The sequence below is a fragment of the Tachypleus tridentatus genome, chromosome 12 (genome assembly GCF_004210375.1).
Source record: "Tachypleus tridentatus isolate NWPU-2018 chromosome 12, ASM421037v1, whole genome shotgun sequence".
NCBI lineage: Eukaryota > Metazoa > Arthropoda > Merostomata > Xiphosura > Limulidae > Tachypleus > Tachypleus tridentatus.
The window spans coordinates 85,450,487-85,477,773 of record NC_134836.1 but is presented as its reverse complement, the minus strand read 5'-3'; the positions used below and the strand labels follow the sequence as shown (position 1 = coordinate 85,477,773).

Below are 27,287 nucleotides of genomic sequence, written 5' to 3'. Positions count from 1 at the left end.
TCGGAAAACAAAAAATAGGGACTAAATCTGTGAACCAGTATCGTTCTAAAAGACTTGCAACAGGTCGTATCCAGGTACGTAGAGTGCAGCGTCTTATAACACGTGATAATTCACGAACACAAAGATCGATAGTAAAGGTCCTCCACGTGCCTTCGATAATATTGTACATTCGATAATAATTATAAGCTATTAACGGTAAATTAACATGCATGTAGTAACCAAATATGGGTTTGTATTTTGCAATATATTTCTTCTAAGTCTAATATCAAAATGTTTGTTTACACCAATAATGTTCTTATCCTGGTCGTAATATGAATAATGTTTATCGCAGAAAAACTAAATTAAGTAAAGGTCGAAAGGGGAACTGTATTTTTCGATAATATCTTAATAAAAATTAATATTTATATTGAGATCATAACTTAGTCTTCCCATACGAAATTTGAATTTAATTACTATATGCGAGATATAACTTTTGATTACAGAAGCTTCAAAGTTAATATGATAGGGAAAAAGTAGAAAGCTAAATAGAAAAAATAAATAAGTACACTATATTTTATATGGTATACATCTGATGTATTTTATATATTTCACGTTTATTAAAGTCCAAACTTTTTATTTTGGATGAAAAACCATTTATCTTTACATTTTACAGAACAGTCAGTCTCTCGCTGTTCCCAAAATTTTAACTGTGGATTTTGACAAGATGTCTCTCTCAGCCGAGGGAGATGCTAACATCAGAAATCGTATGCGTTCTCTCTCTGGTGGCGCCTCCAAAATGACTGCTAACACCAGCCGATCAAGAAGAACTTCTGGCGATGACGTTACTGCAGTTAATGGTACCTTTAGGAAGGCGAACATTTTTGATTCATTTCGACCACGTTCTAAATCTGATAGCAAAAGAAATAGACCAGCTTTTATATGTACATTAAGAACATCTGTACAACACACTCTTTCTTCCCCGACCTCTGGCGTCAGTGGAGGAAACTCTTCGAAGTCTCCAGTTCATTCTCTACCGCCAATATACTGCAATCCTGGTACTTTCAGTCCCTACAACCAAGCGGATTCCTCAGATTTTAAGCGACCAAGATCGGGATCCGAGAGTAAGTCTGGACCGGTGTCGAAGATGATGGGAATGATTCGAAATAGGTCTCATTCAGTTTCAGCGGAAACTGCAGCAAGAGTAGGTTTAGGGCGTATCTAGTCATTGTTAGAATATTATGTATATAAATATCAGAAGGAAAAAGCAAGGTAAAAAATAAGTGTAATTAATTGTAATCAGTTTGCCAACTTGAATAGCTTAATACTTTTATTTTAGAAAATTAGCTATTCATTAAATACCATACCATCGAAACAATATAAATTGTACAAACCATATAATCTGGTAAATATCATACAAGATTTCATTTAGTTATTCCGTTTTAAAGTGCTCAAGTTTTTGACAGTTATTTCACCTATGGTCTCATAAGCATTTCTAAGTTTACTGAATAATATGTTTCACGTTTGAACTTTGATTCGTTTCATTTCTTACAGAAATTTGGATCAACCTTCGGGGCTCAATCGGCAGGTACTGTAAGCTGTTTTTCTTTCTTAAACAGTAACTTCATTTGGAGTTTATATCATGAATTACACTAAACAAAATTGTTAGACAGAATATAACCTCTTCTTTCTTGAAGATAATTAACTAAAATCATTTAATGAGTTGTTATTCAAGACAAAGTGGTTGAAGTTACTTGTTGTGATCCCGTGTCCTTAAGTCTAATAAGCCATTTCTGAATAATGTAAAGCGGTAGGTTACTCCAAACGGGCTTGTAACATTTACGCCACTTGAATGCATTCACTTCCTGAAAAATAAAAATGAATTGGGCTTTTAAAATTACTCAAAGTAGGTTTGAATTTATTATAATGTTAGAAATGATATCTTACCCAAATACTTTTATTTATACATTCTTCTTGGTTAAAAGGTCATTTTAATTTTTATAATCATCCTAATTAATTCCGTATAATTTATTCAAAAAACGGAAGTCGTAACATGAATTCCACTTATTTTGATATTTAGAGCCAAGTTTAACTTGTTAAAAATATAAAACTATGACAACAGGCACCAACTTTTCAAAATATTTTGGGATGGATGCTTTAACTTTGTCTATATCATAAATTACCAAATTAATAAGTCATGTACATGCAGGGGCGTAGCCGAAGGGGTTGGGGTTAACCCCCCTATGGACCCAAACTTTTTAGACAAGTTCAGTTGCCACCTGTCAAGTTTCGTAAAGATCCGTGATTGCATGGAAGATAATTTCACACACAACAAATGGTCAAATGCAAATTTCTGATTGAACACTTTTTTAATACAGCAAGTTTTGTCAGAACTAGAGAAATACAATCGAATATCTATGAAAGGCTCAAACGTTTGTTCGTTCTTGCCAGGACATCTACAACACAGTTTGGTTCAACTTTAATATCACAGTGAATGTATAATGATGCCAGGCCATTCAGTCGATCTTCAGTGGTGGTATTTCTGAAATACGTTTAGTCTTCTGAGAGTTGAAAACGAACGCTCCACTGAACTCGTTGTCACAGGCAGCGTGGCAAATACTTTCAACAGTCTAGAAATGACTGGGAACATTTCTGCATTGCATATGCATCTGACATTTTTTGGTCTGCTGTTCGCAAGTGATTTGTGCCAAACCCTAAGTTCACCTACTGCAGCTAGTGAAGTGCTGTCAATGTGAGCCTTGTATATATTGACCAACTCTTTAATTTGGTCACATTGTTGTGCTGTAGGTTCTGACCGTTCTGTGGTAGATTCTGATGGTAGTAGACACATGAAGTTTGTAAGGAGAGTTTTGTGACTGGACAGACGGTCACGTATTTGTGAAAGAAAGTGATCAACAAATGGTACAAATACAACAATACGAAAGTACTCCCTAGGGCTAGTGGTTTGTGGGTTAGCACGGTACATCTGTCTTTTAGCCTGCTTTGGCATTATGATGTCAATTTGAAGCTCACTACAGAGTTTGAGCCTCACAGAAAATGTTGTTAAATTCATTTAGTTATTTCTGAGTGAACAGATTAAATCTTCCACTATTTCTGCGTGATGCATTGCAGCACCTAAATCAATGTTCTGTTGCTGCAGTAAATTGCACAGAGGTAAACTAAAGGAAAACAATTTAGCAATGGTAAGTAGAGTGATGATGCATTATGGCTGTGTTATAGAACACAACAATTGCTTGGCTTGCGTGGCAGAATCTCTATCTTTCCAACCTGATATGGTCTCAAGGGCATCTGCAACTGCATGGATTAATTCTGGAAAGACAATGATTGAGTTCTGTGATAATTCAATTGACAATTTTGATTCAACCTGATTAGCTGCATCAGATTGATTAAGTTCAGCCTCATGAATGGGTTTAAAGAACCCATGCAGTGTCTTTTACTTTTTCAGGCTTGACATAGTGAATGATTGTTTATTGCAACCTCTGTTTGTCAATGTCACATTCACAGTACCATTGGCGCCATCTATAGTGAATGATTTACTGCAGTTTGCGCCAATGGTACTAGATTAGTGCCATGGTGCTGCCAGCCTGCCATGGTGCCACCCACTGTTTATTTGTGAAGTTAATTCTTGAAATCCAGGGAATCTGAACATACACCGTCCATGATATTTGAATACAGATTATAGATACTACATATATTTTGCACTCTCCTGAGTGACTATATGTTGATGACAGGACTGTAGGTCTACTTTGCTGGGCCTGATAACTTTAAGTTATTATATATATTTATGATAAAAAAAATAAGACAAACACCTCAGTGTGCCATTCTGAAATTTGCCAAAAAGATGGTCTCAGAATGCATAATTCAGGTTTTTCTTTTATGTTTTTATTAAAAAATTTCCCTAGCATGGCTTTGCGCCTGCGCGCTTGCATCAAGCACTCAAACTAACCCCCCCAATGGCCATTTCTGGCTACGCCCCTATATACATGAAAAAGAGTCGGTATACTTGTAATTCGAGTCACCATTAAAAAATATGACATCAAATAGAGCAACATCCACAAGAAAGCGCCATACCTGTAAAAAAAAAAAAGTGTAGGTGAAGGGAGAATATGTTGACCCTACTTTCTGAACATAAATATTAAATGTGGAAAAACAAACACTGCCATTTTGTCTTCACATGAGAAATTCTGGCTACCAAATCGATTGGAAATAAACCAGAATTTTATACAAAACTGATAACTTTTATAAACAAAAATCGCCAAAAGTTTCTTGAACAAAAGGCTTAAAGGAGTTCCATTATTACGTGAACATGGATTGTTAACCAGTCTTCCTACCAGAAGATAATGTGACTGAAGATGTACAAGTGTGTAGAAGATAGTTGCTGTAATATTAAGACTTCTGACGGTTTGTTTCATTTACTTTGGTTTTTCACTAATCATGTTACTGTTCGAATCCTATGAACTCGCTGTGTATGTCATTTTGACAATTTGTGGAACATGTGGAGATAGCGACGGTTCAATAGCTATTAGATCAGTAGCATACTATGTGTACGTATTGTAGAATTCATACTACATACACATTTTAAAATTTATTTATGGGGTTGGTTTCTGTATCAACCCCCTCGCGCGCGCACACACACACACACACACACACACACACACACACACACACACACACAAATATTCCTCCTTAGTCCTGCTAATTTAAAATTTGTTATTGTGATAATGTTGACTGCTGATTATATCTTCTCATGCTGACCATCTTTTAGGTTGTGCTTTAATGGTTCTTTTGATGCTCTTTCTGTTGGATCATTTACCTCATTTTTGGTCGCCAGAAAAATCTTGGCAAAGATTAATATTCTTCAGCACAACGTTATAAGGCCGATACTAGTCTCAAAACCTTTACCATCAAAACAGATGATATATTAACCACATATATATAATATGCTATAAAAAAAAAACAAAGAAAATATATTTTCAAAGTTGCTAATGAATTTTATAATGTGAGAAAAATACGTTTCAATATGTTATATTTGAAAATTTTATATTTCTAGACAAAATGTGAAAGGCAAATAACTAAAAGCAATCTTAAATTTCTAATATTAAAGCAAATCGAAACCAGAAGGAAGCGTTGAAACCATAATTAGGTGGATAAGAGAATTTGAATGTGGTTCATTTTGGACATTTTAAGGCATTACCCATCAAATGTGTGAACACATTTGGAAATGTATCTAAAATTTTTGAAAAGACATTTGAAAATGTGTAATGTAGAATAGAACACCTTTATATGGTGTAGATTTATTTAGTTTTTGTCATCCATAATTTTTCGTTTCCTATTTGCCAAAAATGAAAAATGATGAATTGGTCACTTACAAAATATACATGTATATCTATCAGTAAGAGCTGATGTCACTTACAAAATATACATGTATATCTATCAGTAAGAGCTGATGTTGCTAAACAGATTATTAACAGTGATGATATGTTCGTATCTGAATTATGATAAAAATCGTAATACAAACTGTTAAGATATATTTTAATACGGTAGTTCGAATTTGATCATAAATAATGATTAATTCCATGGCATACAATTTAATTTAAAATTTGGCATTCATATTTAACAGGATGAATTAGATAACCGATAAAAAAAATTAATTCAATCAATTGTTTTAAACTTCAAAGCAAAAAAAAATACACTATCAAGCAAATGTTCAGTTTAAAAAAACATCTTGTATCTTTCCGAATATTTCTCCTTCTCGGTGACTTTGTAATAAGCTTCAAGGTTCGAATACAGTATTCAAATAGAGATCAGCTTGGAATTATAATATAGCAGAGATGCCAACCATTACGATTTGAGTGTATACATTACGACTATACTCTTATACAGACAAATATTACTACTCGTTGCAACTCCCAAATTATTATATATTATATAGGCCTATACAATAAAGTGATAAATTGTTCTCCCAGGGCTTGAAAGGGGTGAAAAGAAAATTTTTAGTGAGATACAAATAAATTTTGATAATAAATAAAAGACAGTCCAAATGGTTACTTGCGATAATTCTGTTTGTGCTTCAAATTGTAAAAAAATATTTGTATCTCCGACGTCTACCAATAGTTTGAGTGCGGTACTTCTCCATATTGGGTACGTGTGGGAATCCATAGTTACGTCATCCATGCTTGTCAGCCGATCAGCGCTTGCGTAGATGGGTATTTCTCGTTTTCTAAGCGGCATAGAAACACCAATGCGATCGTTCACAAGATGGAAAAAAGGAAGCCTCGTTCACCAGATTGTCTTGTTTCTGGCAAATCTAATAGGACTAAAACTGTGAAAGGGCTCTGCCTACAATCATTACGCTCTGTCATTTGAAATAGTTGGCATCTCTGTTATAGATGTTTGTTTAGCCGAAGCTTTGAGATTTTAAACCAATATTTTGTTTGTTTTCAAGTTTTGTCTAAAGTTGAATAAGTCTGTAACACTATTATGATTCATATCTATTCCAAGTTAATCATGTAAATTAGTAGTGTTGGAGATAAGATTTTGTAAACTGTGGTATTTGTCATCTTATAGTTTACAATATCTTATCTGGAACACAACTAATTTACGTGATTTAAAGAACATATTGTACGACATTTCATATTGTACAAAGTAGATGACGGCAATTACATAGGAATAAATATTCTCTATTGTTAGGAATAACGCTTAAATTCGTTTTTTCTTCATGGGAATTAGGTTTTTATAAGCCGTGATTGAAGTATAGTTAGTTACTTTATCATTGAATAAATCTTTCTGTTGGATTAACACATTTTTTATACATATTAAAAACTTTTTTTTTCATAATGCTATTTCAACAAAACAGCCTTATAAGCTTTAGGAAAAAAGGATAAGCAAGTGGAAATCTACTCAAACCATTAAATCTAAAATCGGATGAATAAATTAGAAAACGTAGAAACTTCGTGTGAAAACTTAAATATGAGTGAATGTCATACTGTTTGTGCTTTTATAATTTTTTTCTCTATCTTGGAACTTTTAGGGTTGTGCCACCCATACTTAAGTTTTGTTTTCACTAGCGATGCTAGTATCTTCATTACACTTAATCGCTGTATCATGTAATCGACCGTACATGCCAGGTTTCCCAGTTAAGATTTTGTCGTGTCATTAACCATTGTTTTACTTCTAAAGAGAATCTTCTTGGTGCAGGCTACTCGTACAACTCTTTCTATGCCTTCTTTTTGTCTTATTCACTAATAACCAAATAACGGATAGATATTTTTTTAATTCTTTATATTAGTACTTCATTTTGATAAATTAAGAAGTGTGTAGTTGTGTTTAAAATACAAATTTCGTACGTTTTGTTTTATTGTTCATAATTATACTTGATTATTGGTATGCATTCTGGTAATTCATTTTTTACGACCGTTAAAATGTACATAAAAATATAAGCATTTTCAGTTTGGGACACTTAATCTTATTTTTGTGATAAATCACATTACAAATGTTATGTAATACGTTAAAATAATCCACTCAGATTAATACGGTCAGTTATAAAACAGATTACAAGCAAAAACAACTATCGGAATTAACTATTCTCATATTGATTTACACAAACTAGTCTATATTATAAATGAACGTTTCGTTATTATGGACAGTGAAACTTATTTTAAGTACGTGAATGAATTAGGATTTCGGGTTTAATCGAATCAGTTACGTACGTGCTCATTTAAAGTCATTTCCTGTTTATCATAGCTAAGAAATTAATGACAAGATTACAAGTTTTTATAGATTTTACTTATATGAGGTTATTGGTATAAGTTTGTCACAACAATTTTTATTGATTATTAAAAATACTGATAATGATCTTTACCTTCAGATAGGGGAATTTCTTGAAATTTGGGGTGTTTATATATACAAATGGATAGAATAGTACTACTTGATGTGTTTACATATACAAATGGATAGAATAGTACTACTTGATGTGTTTACATATACAAATGGATAGAATAGTACTACTTGATGTGTTTACATATACAAATGGATAGAATAGTACTACTTGATGTGTTTACACATACAAATGGATAGAATAGTACTACTTGATGTGTTTACACATACAAATGGATAGAATAGTACTACTTGATGTGTTTACACATACAAATGGATAGAATAGTACTACTTGATGTGTTTACACATACAAATGGATAGAATAGTACTACTTGTGCTTATATTTGCCCTTACTTCCCCAACTACCTTTTTTATGTCAGTAATAACTTCCTGCTGGTCAACTTATTGTAGGGTGAGTTCAATTCTACATGATTTTCTCACCATTCGTCTAAACGTATCGGCGAAGCCCAGTTTTAATTTCCTTAATATTTCTGTTGAATTTTATGGAAGGGTTTATACGGTACTTGTGAAACAAAAACTATGTCAAAACAATTGAGTACGACTACAAACGTATATTATGGCTTGGAACTCAGCGTATCAAATAACCAAATGCGTAGTACAACAGTATATAGTTGTTGATGAAACCCATATTTTGTACTTTTAAAAGTGAAACTAAAAATGAGTCGCATCGTTCATCACAGGGCATGTTCTGTGGTCCTCAGGTGTAAGTTTGAAGATTTGTAATGCTACTCACTATGAAAACTGCACAAATAGCCTATTGTGTATACCTTTGTGCTTAAGAAAAAATAATAATTCGGCAGTGCTCCATATCTTTCAATCTTTTTTTTTCTAGCCTTTTGGTTACCAGAATGTACCCAAAAGGCGATAAAAAAAAATGAAATTCCTTTTAGCGCTAATATTTTACACTTTACACTTAGTTGAAATCCATTAAGTTTCCACCAGTAGTTTAATGCCTAAATGTAGCCGAAAAATAATATAAAAACATCGGTAACACTTTCAGTTTGGGTCAAACTATGTATCATGACGTCATGCAAGTTTAAATGTTAGTTTCAGTTTGCTATAAACCACGTGTTTTGTTATTTAAATAATGTTTAGTTTCTGAACTAATAGCGCTTTCTTTTTTTTTTTTTTTAACAACAATGCAAACGAGAACTGTAAACACCCTCTAGAAAAATTAGAATTCATCACGTCCCTTCGTCAAAAGAACAAGACGGAAGAGCATGCTTCCCCCAAACAACACTCAAATTAATAACAGGCAAAGTTTCTCTGGCAGTTGTTACGAATTAATTTATCTCGTACAAATCTCCAATTTATTATGTTATTCATGTTAATGTATTACAATTTCATACATACGGAAATTTTAATTTAAATTTCGATATGTATCAAATTCGTGATATTTGCCAACAAGATTGATACACACTATTTTCTTTCTTAACACAAATACGTGTTAATATACAAACAACAATACAATTTATAATAAGTTATTACAAATAATGATTTATATACAACAGTTTTAATAACTTGCACACAATACTGAGTTATATATACGATATCGAACTGAATATTTTATCAACGATCCAGGTTCACGATACGAAAGTTAACTGAGTTTATTGATACACCCCGCTTAAGCTATATCCCCCGTGGTATAGCGGTAAGTCTACGGACTTGCAACGCTAAAATCAGGGGTTCGATATCCCTCAGCAGATAGCCAATGTGACTATGTTATAAGAAACACAACCACACACATGTACGCACGTTTAAGTTAGTTCTGTCTTTCCTCGGCTGGTTTTATCCTGGTTACAAGATTTTTCCAGTCGTCATAGAAATAATAACGTTCAAAGTAATTCATTGAAGTTCAAGATTTGTAATATTTGAAACCTATAAGCGTTCTTGATCAAATTATTCGGTTTTTTCCCATTAATAAGCGTTAACCACAATTATAGCTTCCAACGCTTATAGCATACAGACTGTAGCTAACCAATAAGTATTCCGGCGTGTCAGTTTTATATACTAGTCACGCGAGATTCTCGAACTTTCAGCAAGGTCAAAAACATACTACTGTTTTTGTGAAACATTGTTTATTGTTACTCTCAAAAATCTTTTACAAATTTAAAAAAGGAGGGACTTGTGCAATACACATTCCACAATATACGTCTCATGTATGAAACGCACAGATATTAAAATAAACTTATAACGATAAATCCGTGACACGGTTGAGAAACACCTGCAAGGTTTTGGATAGCGAGCCACTTAAAGTAATCGCGACAGATACACAAAACGCAAATACTACACAAGACACACTGCAAAATCGAGCAACACCATACACACCAAGAGTGATTATCGAACGAGTTCGTAACACATACATAGCGTCCAACCTAGTTTAAATCTGAATTGTAAAGCTGGAGTCCAAGTTTAAGAAATGACTTACCTAAAAAAAGTGTATTAGCAAGTCCACAGATTGCATTTGTTAACTGGCACAGGACCCGAAAACGTCTTCATCGGCTCCAAAACAAATAGTAAGTATTATAAACATCATTAAAATAATGTGCCAACCAACATGACTAACGAAAATTTTAAAAATTAAACTTTCAAGGTGTCTCAAGTACAGTCTTCACTGAAATAATACAACATAATTATTCAAAGTAGGCTTAGACTCGAGAAAAAGCCAAAAACATAATTACACTCGGAATCCACCCATGCTAGAGAGTAAAGTTAAAGAATGCAAGAGAACAAATAACCTAATCACCTACTGTGTCATTTGCCAAAGATTCGCACAATTTGCTGGTTCACGTCATTCGTAATCACGCTGTTTCAGATGTGGTGAAAATTTCAACCTTAAGGAATTTATTCATGATGAAGATGAAAGAAACAAATGCGGAAACTGTGTAGGTAATCATATTGTATCATCTCCCAAGATGCCCAAAGTACAAAGGAAATAGTTCTCATTAAATCCAAGGCATTTTTCTAAACTTTCAAGCAAACACTTGTCGACCCATATCTAATGAACTGTTGTTCTTACTAAAACCAACACTGAAAACACGACAAATCTAAACACCCCAAAACTCCTATTTACAAACATGCAAGATGACTATTATGGTGTTTTTCTCTAACAGTTCGCACATTTTAGATACCAAACTGATCTAAAGTCTTCTCTGCTACATTTGTAGTCGGCATAGCCAAGGTGGCTAAAGCACTCGACTCGTAATCTGAGGGTGGCGGTTTCGAGTCCCCGTCACACCAAACATGCTCACCCTCTATGCCGTGGGGACCTTATAATGTGACGATCAATTCCACTATTCATTGGTAAAAGAGTAGTCCAAGATTTGGCGATGGATGGTGAGGAGTAGATGTCTTCTCTCTAGTCTTACACTGCTAAATTAGGGACGGCTAGCGCAGATAGCCCTCGTGTAGTTTTGTGCGAAATTCAAAAACAAACAGCTACATTAGTAAACTAATAATAGGAAACTTAAATTCATATTAAAGTTTTCGTTTGTAGGAAGCTAAGTATAAACGAAAACAACTTCTAAACATAATAAACTAAACCTCTTTAATAATGACACACCGTCGCATTTACACAAACTAACGGAAACAACAAAAATACGGGACTTTGCTATAACATCACAGATGGTATCCGATTTTGATGTAGGCCAAGACCTAGAAAGCGACCACCTGCTGTTACACATCACATTTTACAATGAATCCGCTACGGACCTTGCACTCTTATTCAAAGACCCATTTTATAAACATAGTTAGAGTCAGCCAACATTTGAAAGTAAACTATGAAGTGAGATGGAAACCTACGTAAAAACTACGGCTAACTATAGAGCACTATAGAGATATTGCAAATGCAATATCGGAAACCATATAAAAAGTAATACCTAAAATCAAGCCATTAACAAACTACAATTAGAATCTTAACAGAAAAATAATGAACATGATTAAAACGAAGGAAACTAAGAATGGAATTTATACAAAGTTTATACTAAGGAAACTATATAACAAAGATTCTGCAGAAGCCAAACTACTCAAACTGATAACTCTTGATAACGATAGAAATCTAGCTGCATTCTGAGCCAAAATTAAATCTTTAAATAACCCTAAACAGAATTTATCCCACTCCACTATAAAAGTCGAAGAGCCATAAAAAAACATAAGCACAAGTTCCTGCAGTAATAATCATAAACGTCACACTCGCGCTCAAAGACGCATGCGCTATACTTTATGTTGTGACTTTCGGTGTAAGAATCGATTGAGATTGACAGAGGGATTACAGTACTTAGTGGTTAGATAATTATTGAAGTGACTGGGCATATCTTTTGTTTACCCACTGTGTATTTTGTGGTACCTTCTCATATTATGAACGATATAATCCTAATTATGAATAACATTTGACATTTTGTTTGATAACTGTTTGATATTTTAAATATTTTACTGCAATGAATCTCTGTAGTTGAGTCTGATTGTTTGGTTATTTTAGGTTTCATTTTTTTAAAATCAATTGGAACACTACACAAACGAATACAATAAACAAACTGAGTAGATATTACAGTCCATTTTACTTAACTTAAGTATGTACCTTTTATTTTCGAGTTGGGACATCGGTAAGTCTTCGGACTTAACACTAAAAGCAGATAGCCCGATGTGGCTTTGCTATAAGAAAACACATACACGCGCCCATTTTTGAGACGTCGCTCAGGATTTTCTGTTTTTTAAACTTCACAACCCAAAGGCTATATGCATCGTTGAATGCTGTTCGATATCTTCATTTACTATTCACAGCTGAACTCAAAGGAAAATCAGCCATTTCATTTCAAGGCACAAGTTTACTTTACTCGTTAGAAATAATTTTACGTCTATAATATTATCGTCCCCTGGTGGGACAGCGCTAAGTCTTAGGGTATACAATATTAAAATCAGGGGCTCGATTCTTCTTTGTGGGCGCAATAGATAGCCCGCTGTGGCTTTGCTATAACAAACACACGTCCACACACACAATATTATCAACTAGTGTTTATACAGATAGACTTGAAGTGTCTTCCCAAGAAACTTCAGATCTGTAGCATTGCCAAACTTTTCAAATTGGTAATTGTGACACTATTTTGGTCAACCTCTATTCGTGTACTAGAACTGTTTCACAAATCAGGGCACGCTTTGACTCGTATCGTCACAGTATTCTATCTGGAAACATGTATTTGGGCACCAGATGTTGTTGACGTCCTGAATACGGATCTTTTGATCAACAATTGTTATAGGCGTAATTAAATTAACACTAAAATGTTAAACAACAAATGAAAAGCAGTTTGTGATTAAAAGAGAGACTAACTTGTACCCTTTTTACTTGGGAATTTTATCTTCAACAGCGTGTTACTGCCTCGCATACTCAGAGTAACGATTCAGTTAACTCTAAAGATTCCAATAAGATTTAGTTATTTAAGCATTTTTTCTAAGATTGTATTTTAAAAGATAAGTTACTAATGCGCTTATTATACCAGAGGTGACGTTAAGACTTGGAATTCTAGTCTTTAATAAATATTAACTGACACAAGAAAGTAAGATAATTCAAACATTCTTTTAAATTTTCCCGTGCCTTACTTTCATAACATCATTCTCTATGGAACGCAAGAACGGAAAACAAATACTACCGCCCTCACTCCTACCCAAAATTAGATCGTAAATTACATTCAACGCTTCCTGACATTGCTTTGGGGATCTCGGATTTAACTGAATCGGTTTATTTGAATTTTTTTATGGCGTATTAATAGCCATTTTAAAAATGTTTCGTGATTTGATTTAGGAAATTTTCAAATTAAAGTTTCCATATAGGACTTTGGCTCAGGGCAGTGTTTCTCAAACTGTGCACCTCGACGCCCCAGGGTACTGCGGGATATTTCAAATTTTCGAGATAAACAGCGATATCGACATCTGTCGGACATCGCGCGAACTACTAGCTCGAAATAGTTCACAGTTTTAACATTAGATTGCGCTACTTTCCTTTCGGCGATGTTCTCGAATGTTTTTGTTTACTTGTACTTTCGGCTCCGCCAGTAACTCCTCGTACTCTCGTTTCTTAGATTGTATAAATAAATACCTGTCGACTCTCCGGTACCGTCAGTAATCGAAATAACTGAAGGGTGTTGTGATTAAGTGTCTGCGAGGTCTACCGAAGTTCAGTGAATTATTTTGTTGATTTTTAGTCCTTGTGGATAAAAATGGAAAGATATTTGAACGTTAATAAGAAGTGTGGGAGTGAAGAAAAGGATGGTAAACCACAGACCAGTGGCAAAGTTGTGAAGAAACGGAAATATGACGATAGTTATCTAGATTTTGGTTTTACTTCAGTAGATGTACATCATGAAGAGTGTCCGCAGTATGTATTATGCTTTGACTTCAGAGTACATGTTTCCAAGTAAACTGAAACGCCACTTAGAGACCAATTATCCTAACATGGCTAGTAAATCCCGTGATTGTTTTACCAGAAGGTTAAAAGAATTGAAAAAACAAAATTATACATTTTTGAAACAAGCATCAATACCAAGCATTGCTTTGCTAGCATCCTATAAGGTGGCATATAGTGTCGCGAAATGTAAAAATCCTCGTACCATCGCAGAATAACTGATTTTACCGGCTGTGGTGGATATGGTGAATATTATGGAGGGTGAATGTGTGGGAAGACTGCTTTCAAAGACGCCTTTATCCAACAATACCATTAGTCGTAGAATCCAACCTCAACGATCAGCTAATTGAAAAAATGAAAGGGAAGGAATTCGGGTTACTGCTAGATGAGGCAATGAATAGTATCAGGGATGCTCATTTGATTTGCTATACATGGTTCATGCATGTTGAAAAAATCGTGAAAGACCTCTTTTGTAAGAGTATCGCTGCAGGTACAAAGGCTCAAGACTTGTTTGAGATTCTTGACATTTTTATGTGTGAAAACAGTTTAGACTGGACTAAGTGCGTTGGCGTCTATACAGATGGTGGTCGCTCTATGTCCAGCTGTTATGGAGGATTGCAGGCACTCATACGAAGCAATGTTTTTGATGCACTGTGGGTCCATTGCATAATCCACAGGGAAGCCCTTGCGTCAAAGCACCTGAGTTCTCCACCTATCCTAGTCCTGAAAAGTGTGTTGAAAGTGGCGAACCTTACAAAACCTCAGCCACAGAAGTCGAGGTTTTTTGTTAAAAAAAAAATGTGCGAGGATATGTGATCCGAGCACGTATCTTTGTTGTAATACTGTAGCTCGCGATGGCTCTCCCGTGGGAATATACTGTCCCGTGTGTTCGAAGTACGACAGGAACTCTACTCTTATCTTGAAGAATTAGAACACGAATGTGCTAAAAATTTCTTGGATACTGATTTTTTTGTGAAAATTAGCATACCTGTGCGATCTCCTAAAACAACTGAATGCGTTGAATCTCTCTTTGTGGAGAAGCAACACACATTCTGAAACTCGGAGAAGGTTTCAGCCTTCAGAGAAAAGTCACTACGATGGAGAAGAAAAATTAATGAAGATGGTGGCAAACAGTGGTTTTCCCTGTTGTAGCAGTTTGTTACATCCAGTGAAGTTGGTTTGACTCACGAACTAAAATCTGCTTTTGAGGAGCACCTAACACAGCTCAGTGACTGGCTTGAAAATTACTTTACAGGAGATATGGAGAAGTTTGCATAGATCTAAGTCCAATTCAAGGCTAAGGCACCATCTTAATTTACCTCTGCAGAAGAATAAAATCTTATTGAGATGTCTTGTGACAAAACTTTAAAAACAAAATTTGGCAGCATGCAACTGTGTTTTGATATCAGTAAAAAATTAATATTCGCTGCTAAGTGCTGAAGCTTAGTGAATCCTAATTCCATTTGCGATGTCCGATCTCTGCGAAGCTGGGTTTTCGGCGGTTGCTGTGATAAAAAAGCAGGTACCGCGCGAAAATCAATGTGGAACATGGAATGAGGGTGGCACTGTGCATTCTGATTCCAAGGTTTGAGAAGCTGTGGAGTGTCCAGCAGGCAGACGCATTCCATTAGTAATGGTGGTTATTTAAAATGAAATAAAAAATATTGTTTTTACTTTCAATTTACGTGCATTATTCTTTCAAATGATTCCTATGTTATTAGGACAAAGTATTAACTTTAAAAAGGCACTCGGCGATTGTATGAACATTTAACGCCACTTTTCAATCTATCTTCAAATTCCTGCGTTCATGAAAACAAGCAATTTTTCATAAAGAATGCAAATTTGGCACGGTAGTCTCGGGTACCGTATGAAAAAATGTAAACTACCACGCGGAATCATGTGCTGGCAATACAGTTTCCTGAAGAATATAAAATGTGAAATAAATATTAAGGGTAACCGTCCGTCAAGGATGGTTTTTAGCAATATTCTATTCATCATGTACGTGAGCAATATTCCCTTAAAAGACCTAAACTAACGGTTCTCATCAAAATTCTTCTAAGTTAAGTAACATAGAAGAATACTGCCAAAAATATTGAATAAAAATAGATATTTCCAAAAATCAATTAGCATTTTTTTTTTTTTTTTACAAAACAGACAAAACATAAAAATGAAATACTAAACTATATATAAATGGAACACTTCTCCAGACCACAACATCAGCAAAATATTTGGGTTTAACCTACGACTCTTAAGTTAACGTGGGCTAAACATATCAATAATATACTAACAAAGAAACTTCGGGAACGTACAAACTATGCAGAAACTATGGAAGCTCACCACACAATGTTATCAAAAATATAGATAATAAATATACGCTTTGTTATAGAATACGCATTTCCAGCATGGATAAAAATAACACCGAAGCACATCAATAAATACAATACTCCATACTTATTACAGTATATAACCACATCATCAAATTCATGCACAACTACGCAAACATGTAAACCATCACCGATGGACTCTTGCGTAATTCCTTTAATTAGTTTGGGATAAACTGGCAAAAGAAGACCTATGTTCACATAGGTAGGTCGCTATTTACATATGTCATGGAGGTAAATACAAGCACCTCTCACCAGTCAACCTATACTTTAGAAATAAGGAATTAATCGGGCCACTTAATACCAGACTGAAATTTTTTTAACTAAGTTGATGACATTTAAAGAGTATTTTATGCAAAATTGTTTCTAATTGATATAAAAACTAATGGAATGTGTTGTTTGTTTTATGTATGTATGTATGTATATATATAAATATATATATAATGAACTGTAAAACTGTGATGGCGAACATTAGTGATAATACACACAAGAACAAATGTTGATACGTACGCGAAAATTATTACTCTAGAAGGAATCAGAGTAAGTGCAGTTTACTCTGACACTCGTGTCATATCAATATCCACGTTAATCAACAATCTTAAACCACACTACAGGAGAGAGGAAGAGATAAATCCCGATATGGAGTAAACTGCGAAGCTGTCCTAGTAATTGTTTCTCGTGGCTTGTAGTTTCTCCGAAGGAGGATTACTTACATCATTATACAGTAGTGCAGTCTGTAAGTAGACGTTAAAGTGACGTCACGTAAGGTGCGCTTAACGTTACAGTATGCGCTGTCATGATGTCACTGAAACGCGTGCGCATGCTATGGAGGGGGGTAGACAACTCCATGGCCAGTGGATAGCACAATTGTGGCCAGCTCGAGTTTAGGAATCAACTTTTTCCATCAGTTATTTTTTGTCTCAAATTTTCTAATCAGCAACTTCACTGTCTCACACCATCGCTAATGTCGTGCGCTTCATTACTGCTACAGACTCCGCCCATTTTGTAACGTCAGTCTGATTTATATGTGTGTTATCGAGTGTGTGTTGTTTTGCATGCGCTTGCAAACATTTTTATTGTGTAACTTTCAAGTGTTTAAATATATTTTGTTTTTAATCATATAATATGGATAAGCGGATAATTCGAAAACGAAGGAATCCAAATGATGGTGAACACTCAGAAAATAAAGACAATTTGATTGATTCTGGCATTACTGACGAAAAGATAATGGCACGTGACTGGAAAAACGTGAAACGAGAATATAATGAAAGTTGGAAGTTGAAATTTGCAGTGATTGAAGCAAATAATAAACCAATGTGTTTTTTTTTTTGTGTTACAAAGTTTTTAGGAATAATAAAGCATACATCCTCAAGCAACACTTTAACAATTTTCAAAACGAATTTGATGAAAAATTTTCAGTTGATAGCAAAAATCGTATGAATGAAATTAGCCGTCTGAAAGCACAACTTCATGAACAAAAGGGAGGCCTAAAAATGTTTTTATCATCGATAGAACTAGTTACATTAGCTAGCTATAAAGTAGCTTGGATTCTTGCTCAAAAAATATATTTTCTAATGCTGAACTAGTGAAAGAAATATTGATTGTACTGATTGAAACTTAATTGGAGAATTATGATTCAAAAATAAAAAATGATATTCTTTAAAAGGTAAATAATTTGCAATTAAGTCGAAGAGCAATTGTCCGCAAAATTCTATAGTTAGCGAAAGACGTGCAAAATCAGTTGCTTGAACAACTAAAAGACTATTTGTATTTTTCTTTAGCACTAGATGAGTCAACAGATGTTAGTGACACTGCACAGTTGCTATTTTGGGTTCGATATGTAATTTCAGATCTTCAAGTAAAGGAAAAAGTACTTGGTCTTTGTGGATTGTGAGATCGAATATGTAGAAAAAAACCTCTTTGAAAGGTTCCTTGAAATGTAAAAAAAATTCAATCTGGATTTTAAAAAACTGGTTTCTGTCACAACATATGGTGCTCCCGCCATGACCGCGGAGAAATTAGTATTTGTTTCTCTTTTGAAGCAGCATTTAACTGAAAATAATATAAAGTCCACACTGCCATCTTTCCATTGCGTTTTGCATCAGGAAAATTTGTGTGCTTAAATGTCTAAAAGTGATGAATTGAAAAATTTGATGGATATTGTTGTAAAAATTGTGAATCATATTAGAAGTGGAAGTTCTCTCATCTATCGACAGTTTGTTGAGTCTTTGGAGAAAAGCAATGACTGTACTTTTGATGATCTTACTGATTTTGCAAATGTGAAATGGTTAAGTAGAGGAAAAGCTTTGGAAAGATTTACTTTCTTATTTCCTCAAATAAAAGGGTATCTTGTTGAAAAAGGTAGAATTGAAAATTTTCTTGAAATTTAAACTTTGTCATGGCAGTGTGATTTTCACTTTCCGTACGACATGATGGCTCACTTGAATAATTTGAATACGAAGCTTCAGGGAAGAGTAAAATCGTAAGTGAGCAATCACAGTCTATTCATCAATTTCAATTAAAGCTAAACCTTCTTGCGGAACAATCACAAAAGAACGATTTGACACATTTTGCGTAGTTGAATAGTTTTCTGGAAAATATTGACTATGATTTATCAGATGCTAAAGATGATCTGTATGTAAACTGTATGAAAAATCTATCTCAAAACTTTGAATCATATTTCTCCGAATTTATAAATTTGAATTTGATATTTGAATTTCTGTATGATCCATTTCAAGTTGACTTAGGAAATTTCAGTCAGGGAATTACATTTTTTTTTTTTTGGATAAGTGTGGATTTGAAGACGAGATGTTTAACCTGCAAAGTGTAAAACACATAAAAGGTAAACAAAAATGTTCTGTAAGGGAGATATGACTCGCTATTTTGATAAATGAGAGTCTTCCAAATTTAAAGATAGCAATTTCAAAATTATTTTCCATGTTTGGATCCATATGGGTGTGCGAGTCAACATTTTCTAAGATAGATTTTCTCAAGTCTAGATACAGATCTCGGTTCACTGACACAAATTTAGAAGCAGAGCTACGTTGCTTATTGAGCAGAGATATTAAGCCAAATTTCACGAAACTTGTAGATGAAAACTACCATGAATTTTCACACAGAATGTTAGTTGAAATGCAATTATTTTGATTAAATTAACATCTTTCAATTTTTTTTAATAGTGTGGCCAACGCTGTTTTCAATAGCCACAGTTGCGGCCACTATGAAAAATAAGTTGCCCATTCCTGTATTAGAATACTGATGAAGTCTGTGGGCTGCAACACAGCTTAACATTTAAAATTCAAAAGCAATAAATAAAAGTATTTGTTACTCTTAATTTTGGTTTCATTCAATCTTGAAACATTCTTAGGGACTCTACTATTTTGTTTGTTTTGTTTTCGTATAATTGATATTAGCCATCCTTACATTTACTTTCTTTTTTGAAAAGTGTTTGGGTTACTTGTCTATTCAGTAAAATGGCCAGTTTCTTAATTATTGTTGCTGAACTGAAAATAGATCTAAATTTAATAGTAGATTCATGCTGTTTAGGAACGTCACAGGAAAGGTAAATCAAAATAAAAGGATTTGATTTTTAGTAAATATTCTTAAAGCTTTAATGAAATTGTTAATCACTGTAATCTTAGATTGGTTAAGAAGCCTAAATGTTGTGCACTATTGATTTCGCCTACAAGTAGAGCGTAGAACTTTTTATAAATAAATCAAAATTTACATTTAGCTTTATTTGTAGAAATAATTATATTTTTCTTCCAAATTTTGGATTTTTTCTATTAACTGACAAAGTATTATGTCTGTAGGGAATGTATTTATACTTTAAATTTCCGATGAATATTTTTATTTATTAACGAAGTCACTTAACCACCATGGCACTATTCTCGTACATGAATTTAACACCATTATCGCACTTAAAGGTTCTCATGAAGAGCAGATTGTCTGAAAATTAATAGTATCAGTAGACTACGAGTAAGTGTAATGAGTGGAGGTTGAGAGTATACTAGTATTTTTTGTCTACCATACTCTTAATTAGTTTATTGTAGTTATACTGGTATACTTTGTCTGTCACACTCCTAATTAATTTATTATGGTTATGCTAATATACTTTGTATGGTTTGTTTTGAATTTCACGCAAAACTACATGAGTGCTATCTGCGCTAGCCGTCCTTAATTTTGCAGTGTAAAACTAGAGGGAAGGCAGCTACTCATCACCACCCACCGTCAAATCTTGGACTACTCTTTTACCAACGGATAGTGGGATTGATCGTCACATTATAACGCCCTAACGGCTGAAAAAGTGAGCATGTTTGGTGTAACGGGGATTCGAACATAGAACCTTCACATTACGAGTCGAGTGCCTTAACCACTTGATCATGCCGGGCATTTATAAAGATAACGTGAAACATTTTATGTGCAAAATATATTTTATGCTTTAACAAAACGTGCCTGAAGAAGACAAACTTATGTTATTAGAATATGGAGTATGGTATCTACATAATTTTTTCAGCAGTTGTAAATGGTGTATATATATCCGTATACGAGTATACCGTACTGCTATTTATAATAAAATGTTTTCATTGTTATAAAATAAAATATTAAATTTATGGATGCATATTTGAGTTATACAGAAACGAAAGCTTTCGCACAGCTCACTTTTTTCGTATGATTTTTTCAGTGACATCTAGAAAATTATCACTTTTACGTTAATTTAAATGTCATTAATTAATGATACTAAGATATCACGTATGATTAAAATACTAATCTTGATTATCCTAACACCTTTTGGTCTTTGTATTTCAGGGTGATCTGAGAATGCGTAGTAATTGAAAAATTGATAAAAATAAAAGCAGACTAAATGTTGACGTAAATTAATTTTTATTTCCCTGTTTGTTGGACATTTCTTACTCATTCTCATTTCATTAGGCGTGGCATAGCTTGGTGGTTAGGCAACTCGAGTAGTATTACGCGAAATACTACAAATACAATTTACCCCTGTGCCCCTAATGATAAATGTTACTGCTGTATGAGTTGAAACTTGAGAATTCTGTATTTACAGGTTTTTTTTCAAGAAACAAAAGCGTGTTGTTTTACATAAAAAATACGTAACTGTGATTTTTAAAAAAACCTTATAGAATATCTGAGATAAGGTGTATATTTGTTTCGGAAGTAAAAAGAGTTAACCATTACTGACAAACGTATGTTATGTCTCTAGATCGTTTTTGTAGGCTACGATAACAATTATGTCAGTTCATTAACTTTAAAAAAATAAATGTAGAAGTTTTAAACCTATTTTTCGACCATCGTCTTAAAATAGCTTTAGAAGGTTATAACAGGGTTAATCATGAGCTTTCTAGAGGTTGAATGCTGAATTTTGGTAAAACGATTTAGTTATAATCATAACAAGTTGTGCTTCCATTAACACATCAAATGAATTATTTCTGTTGATTTGAACAGTTCAGTCTTCTGACCCATCCTTTTCTATTTTAGCAAAGCTCATAGATTTCTCCACCAAAATCATCATTTTCAGGTGGAAGTGATTACCCCGGTGAGACAGATTTACAACATTAACACTAAAATCAAGGGTTAGATTCCCTTCGATGGACACAGCAGATAGTCCTATGTGGCTTTGCTATAAGAATACACACACACACCTTTTATTTTATAGATCCGCTGTAGCAAATATCGTCTAAATACGAACAAAAACCTGAATAACCTAAAGATACTTGTTACTTTTGTGATACTTGTTCAAATTGATGAAACTAATGTATTGTTGTCGTTGCTAAAATTTACTGGTAATATGCATGCTTTTGAAATCGTTAAATTGCAAACTTTATTACAGATACTAAAAATAACATTGATGACTTTATGTGCAACTGAAATAATTTCGTAGTTTTTATTATTTTTCTAATAATGTATAAGGTAAGTTTTCTCGTCTTTTAGAGACTTTTATTGGTTAATTTCAGAGTATGTACTGTTGCTTTCCTACAATTGTTCTGTGCGTATTTTTAACGGCTTTTCGTTAAGATAATAAAAATGAAACTATTTCAGTGTCTATGTTCTCAGTTATTTAAATTTTTATTGATATTATATAAGAATTACCCAACATACTAACAGATATATATGTAATTTACTTTATTAAAAATTGTTACTATAATGTATGTATACGTGTGTCTGTGTATATATATGGCCGAAATAATATATAATATTGCGCCATCTATAGAGTGACACCAAAACAGTTCACACCTTGCGTATTAAAGATCCAGACAGAAAATAACAGCAGTAGACCACAATTTTAAGTATAACTACTCTCCTCTTAACAACAACAACATGACTTTGAGTTTGACTAGGACCGTACGTAAGAGTTTCATTATATTTCTTCTTGATGACGAGAAACCCCCTTGAAGAAAATGTGTATCTCCGGATGGCTGGTACCATCTGAGATACACTTTTACTTCAAGTGTATCTTTTACTTTTACGCTAAAATCAGGGGTTCGATTCCCCTCGGTGGGCTCAGCAGATAACCCGAGGTGGCTTTGCTATAAGAAAACACACCTAACGAAACTAAGAAATTTAAACCAAAAATTTATCAATAGCAGAAATATTTCTTTCATCCAACAATGCTGAAAGGAAAAACTAATCCATAATTTTTGTGAAGATATAATTATCCAATAATTTTAATCAGTGTACAAACATTATCCATAATTTACAAAAAAACTACTAAAAGTCATGTTAAACAGAAATATAATATAAAGAACTAAATATGTACTGCGAAAACGATTCTTTAAGAATATGTTTATATTTATCAAACAGTTATTTAATTATCAATAGTTCTTTATCTATGTGCTTGCAGTTGTTAGCAGATTGTAGAATCGCCTCCTAACCAATGGTGGAGCTTTTAGTATGCCTGGCCTACACTCAAGTTGTCGATTCTGCTGTCTTTTATTGCAGGATTCTGCTCTGAGGCTTGATCACATATCGATAAACTTCGCATACCTGCATAAAGTTCCAAGTATTGTATTATCGTACATTTAAGACGAGTTTGTTTTTGTTTTGTTTTTTACAATATTTTAAAATAGATCTCGTCCTACATTTCGGACTGTGCTCAGAGTCAAGTTGACTTTCTCTGTCAAAGTTGTTGCAAAATAGCGTAGGCTTATATTCAGCTTAATCTTACGTATTCGGGCTTGATCGAGTAAACAGAGCCCTTACTAGAGAATTAACAATTACTGTAATTTCTCTATTTTTACCAAATTTGGCAATTTTTTAGCTACCAAAGTAAGTTGTACACAATCATATTTTCTAACAATATTTCTACTGAAAGTTCTTCTGACAATTTACAGTCATTATGAATGAAAGGTGAAATTCATTATAGGAATAAAAAATATTTATCTTCATCTTAAACTTTTCATACTTTATTTGCATAACTTCTAAAAGCTTCTAAATGAATATTAAGTTGTTTTTCTTTTTTAAGTAACGTTGTATATGTTATCTCTACAACAACAGCATGCTGTGATTTCAGGGTATTTGGAGATATCATCTTAGTATAACGAATGATTGAAATACATTAAATAAATTGAGTGACTCAGTTCTTTTCTTTTCATAGGCCTGGCATGGCCTAGCGCGTAAGGCGTGCGACTCGTAATCCGAGGCTCGTATGTTCGCGCCCGCGTCGCGCCAAACATGCTCGCCCTCCCAGCCGTGGGGGCGTTATAATGTGACGGTCAATCCCACTATTCGTTGGTAAAAGAGTAGCCCAAGAGTTGGCGGTGGGTGGTGATGACCAGCTGCCTTCCCTCTAGTCTTACACTGCTAAATTAGGGACGGCTAGTACAGATAGCCCTCGAGTAGTTTTGTGCGAAATTCCAAAACAAACAAACAAACTTTTCTTTTCATAATTCACCATGAATTTGCAAATCACTAATTATTTATAGTTTAAACCTTTCTTCTTTTATTAAACGTGTTTATTATTATTATTATTACTACTATTTTGCTATATGGAACAGTAATCTCTCTGACAGTAAAACAATAAATCACAATGTGAGTCATTACAATTTTCAAGAAGACAACAATAATCGTGTAGGGAAATTTACAATTAGATTTGGCGACGTCTAAGTGCTTTACTGGGTCAGAAAATTGTATCGTTTAAACCGACTAATTATGAGTAAGGAAAGTTTATTTTTTCTCTTTCTTTGCTGAAGTTTTCCTATTTGCTGTATATTACCATCTTTTTAATGCTTTGTTCAACTTTAATTTTATACACTAGTTTTTAAAGAGGAGAAACTATATTTTAATGTCACCTTATTCGGGTCTAGATAGTCTTCACAGAGCTGACCTGTATGTAAGACATTTAATGAAGTAACGTCCATTCACAGAAAAACACAAAACAGTTCGTCTGTAAAGGTGTCAAGAACACCAATAATGCGTAAACATTTTTTTTAAAAGAAAGAATCTTACTTTTTTGTAATTCTATTATAATTTGCTTCAAGACTCCTCTAAAAATATGCCTATTTTCAAACAGTAATATGATATATGGTGGTGGTGAGAGTATATTGTGAGCTAGAATAAGAATGGGTAATTTACAAATATTTATGTCCTTCAGTGGCCTCAAAACTGTCTCTCACTATAGGAACTACATCCTACGACCTTTTGTCTGGCCATCAGTCCCTCTTTACCAAATGTAAATTGGTAGGCAATTTACTGAAGAAAATCGCCAGACATCAGCCACATCGATCATGTGTATTTTTGTTGTTGTTAGACATGTATTATACCGCCAAATGACTTCACACTGAAAATATCTTAGAAACAGCTTCTTCAAGACTAGCAACACTGATTTTAATCATGAAACATTGTTGCCAAGCTGCTGCCCCTTTTGCGTTGTAGGTCAAATGTCATCAAGTACTGTGCTATGTAGTGCAAATCATCATGTTCCTCTACCTTTCCAGGTCCCAGACACTTGTGATTACATCAGTCACCCTCTGTTTGTGTAGCCTAATTATTAAAATGTTCAAGATCTTCGTTCTCTCACTGTCTAGTTCTACTTCTTTCCTTCATACATTCCCCGCTTATTACAAGATATTCCATCACCTTTCTCTTCATCACATGACCAAAGAATGCATCTCTTTTCCTACTTTTGTTATCGGTGTTCCTTTTGTTTCTGTTTGTTGTAGAACTTCTTTATTTACATGTTTGCCATATTGTTATTAAACAATACTAATGAATATTTTCTAACAAATGACGTATACTTTAAAGGCAGTAGTTTTAGCCTGACGTGATGAGTTGTCTTGGTGGGCATCATGTGCTGAAGTTACTGAAATACTGCTTCTTCACTTTCCAAGTTAAAGTCCAAGTTCACTAACTTCAACACATGATTTTCATTAAGAAAACTCATCACGCCAGGAAAAAACTGCTGCCTTCATAGCGACTGTCATACGTTATAAAATATTCATTAGTATTGTTTAGTAAAAGAGAGGAGACAAGTAAATAAAAATAAAGATGATGTAAGGATGACAATGGCAAAAAGTACAGAACCAGTGTAGACATGAATACACAAAGCTATGCAAAGATAAGTAGTCACCAAGTCAATGTTACAAGCTTATGGGAATTAGCCAATGTAATACTTTATAGCATAAATTAACCTTAAATGCTTTTTTTCAAACTTGGATTATTTAACACTTAGCTGTATACAAGTTTGTTTTCTTGGAGACATTTAGCCACCTGTATTGGGCTAAGTCTAGCACAGTGATTAACGTAACTAAACATAAATTCAAGGATCCATGATTAGCACCCTGTTATTTTGGGGCACCGTAGGTGTATTATAACAGTGGCGATCGATTTTACTATTCGATTTGCATAACCGAAGAGGTGGCAATGAACTGCTGATCAGCTGCCTTCTATATAGTTTAGCCGTCTACGATTTTGAATTTGTAATACAAGTAGCCTTTGTAAAACTTTATACAAGTATTCGAAACTGATATTTTCAATGTTTTTTTAAATTCAATGATTGTGATTTTATAACAATACTAAAGGATCAATAGTGTTATTTTTGTTATCTTTTGATGTCAAAATTTATTTTAACTGCATTGAATTATGCATCTTTCTTTAATTAGAATGAACCTGAATAATTTTATTAATCCAAAAGTTTGGTTTTCAATCATGACATTTTCCGCGGAATTAACTTAGAAACTGGTTGCGCTTTCTTAGAACTTTCGAGATTATTCCTGTTTACAGTGGTTTATAAACTGGAGTACAGCAACCATTTTGAAGAAATCGTTTTTTGAGTTTGAAGTAAAGATTTCCCCTCTCCTACCCCAGTTTAGGTCGAGGTGTTTGTGTGTTTTGAGGGAAGTTTGGTCAGTTGGTAAGTATATTGACGCCCACTTCCTTTTGTTTTCTCTAGATTATTATTCTACCGCACTGTAGGTTTTGGATTCAGTGTGTAATTTGTGTACATTTGTAAATGTAATTTTAGTCTCTTCCTGTGGAGCTGTTCTTTGAAATGGAGACTTCAGGTAATAGTTTTGATATTATTCATTTTTTACAAATGATTAAATTTTGTTAAATATAGGAATAAACACACACACTAGAATAGTAACTACGTCGATTAGTCTTCT

At 33.8% G+C, this 27,287-nt stretch overlaps 1 protein-coding gene across 11 annotated transcripts in view; it reads left to right on the top strand.

The window, feature by feature from the left end:
• LOC143233873 (5'-AMP-activated protein kinase subunit gamma-1-like) overlaps positions 1-27,287 on the top strand; it is a 171,207-nt gene that overhangs the window by 55,287 nt on the left and 88,633 nt on the right. For 10 of the 11 annotated variants that reach the window (XR_013018369.1, XM_076470710.1, XM_076470709.1 and 7 more), the window contains 2 exons: positions 653-1,180; positions 1,531-1,564. Coding sequence is in view for 10 of the 11 variants with exons in the window: in XM_076470710.1 (XP_076326825.1) it covers positions 653-1,180; positions 1,531-1,564 (562 nt within the window). In the remaining variant the exon portion in view is untranslated. Of the gene's footprint in view, positions 1-652; positions 1,181-1,530; positions 1,565-27,145; positions 27,186-27,287 lie in introns of those variants that run through there. The other variant, XM_076470719.1, reaches the window with a different exon arrangement.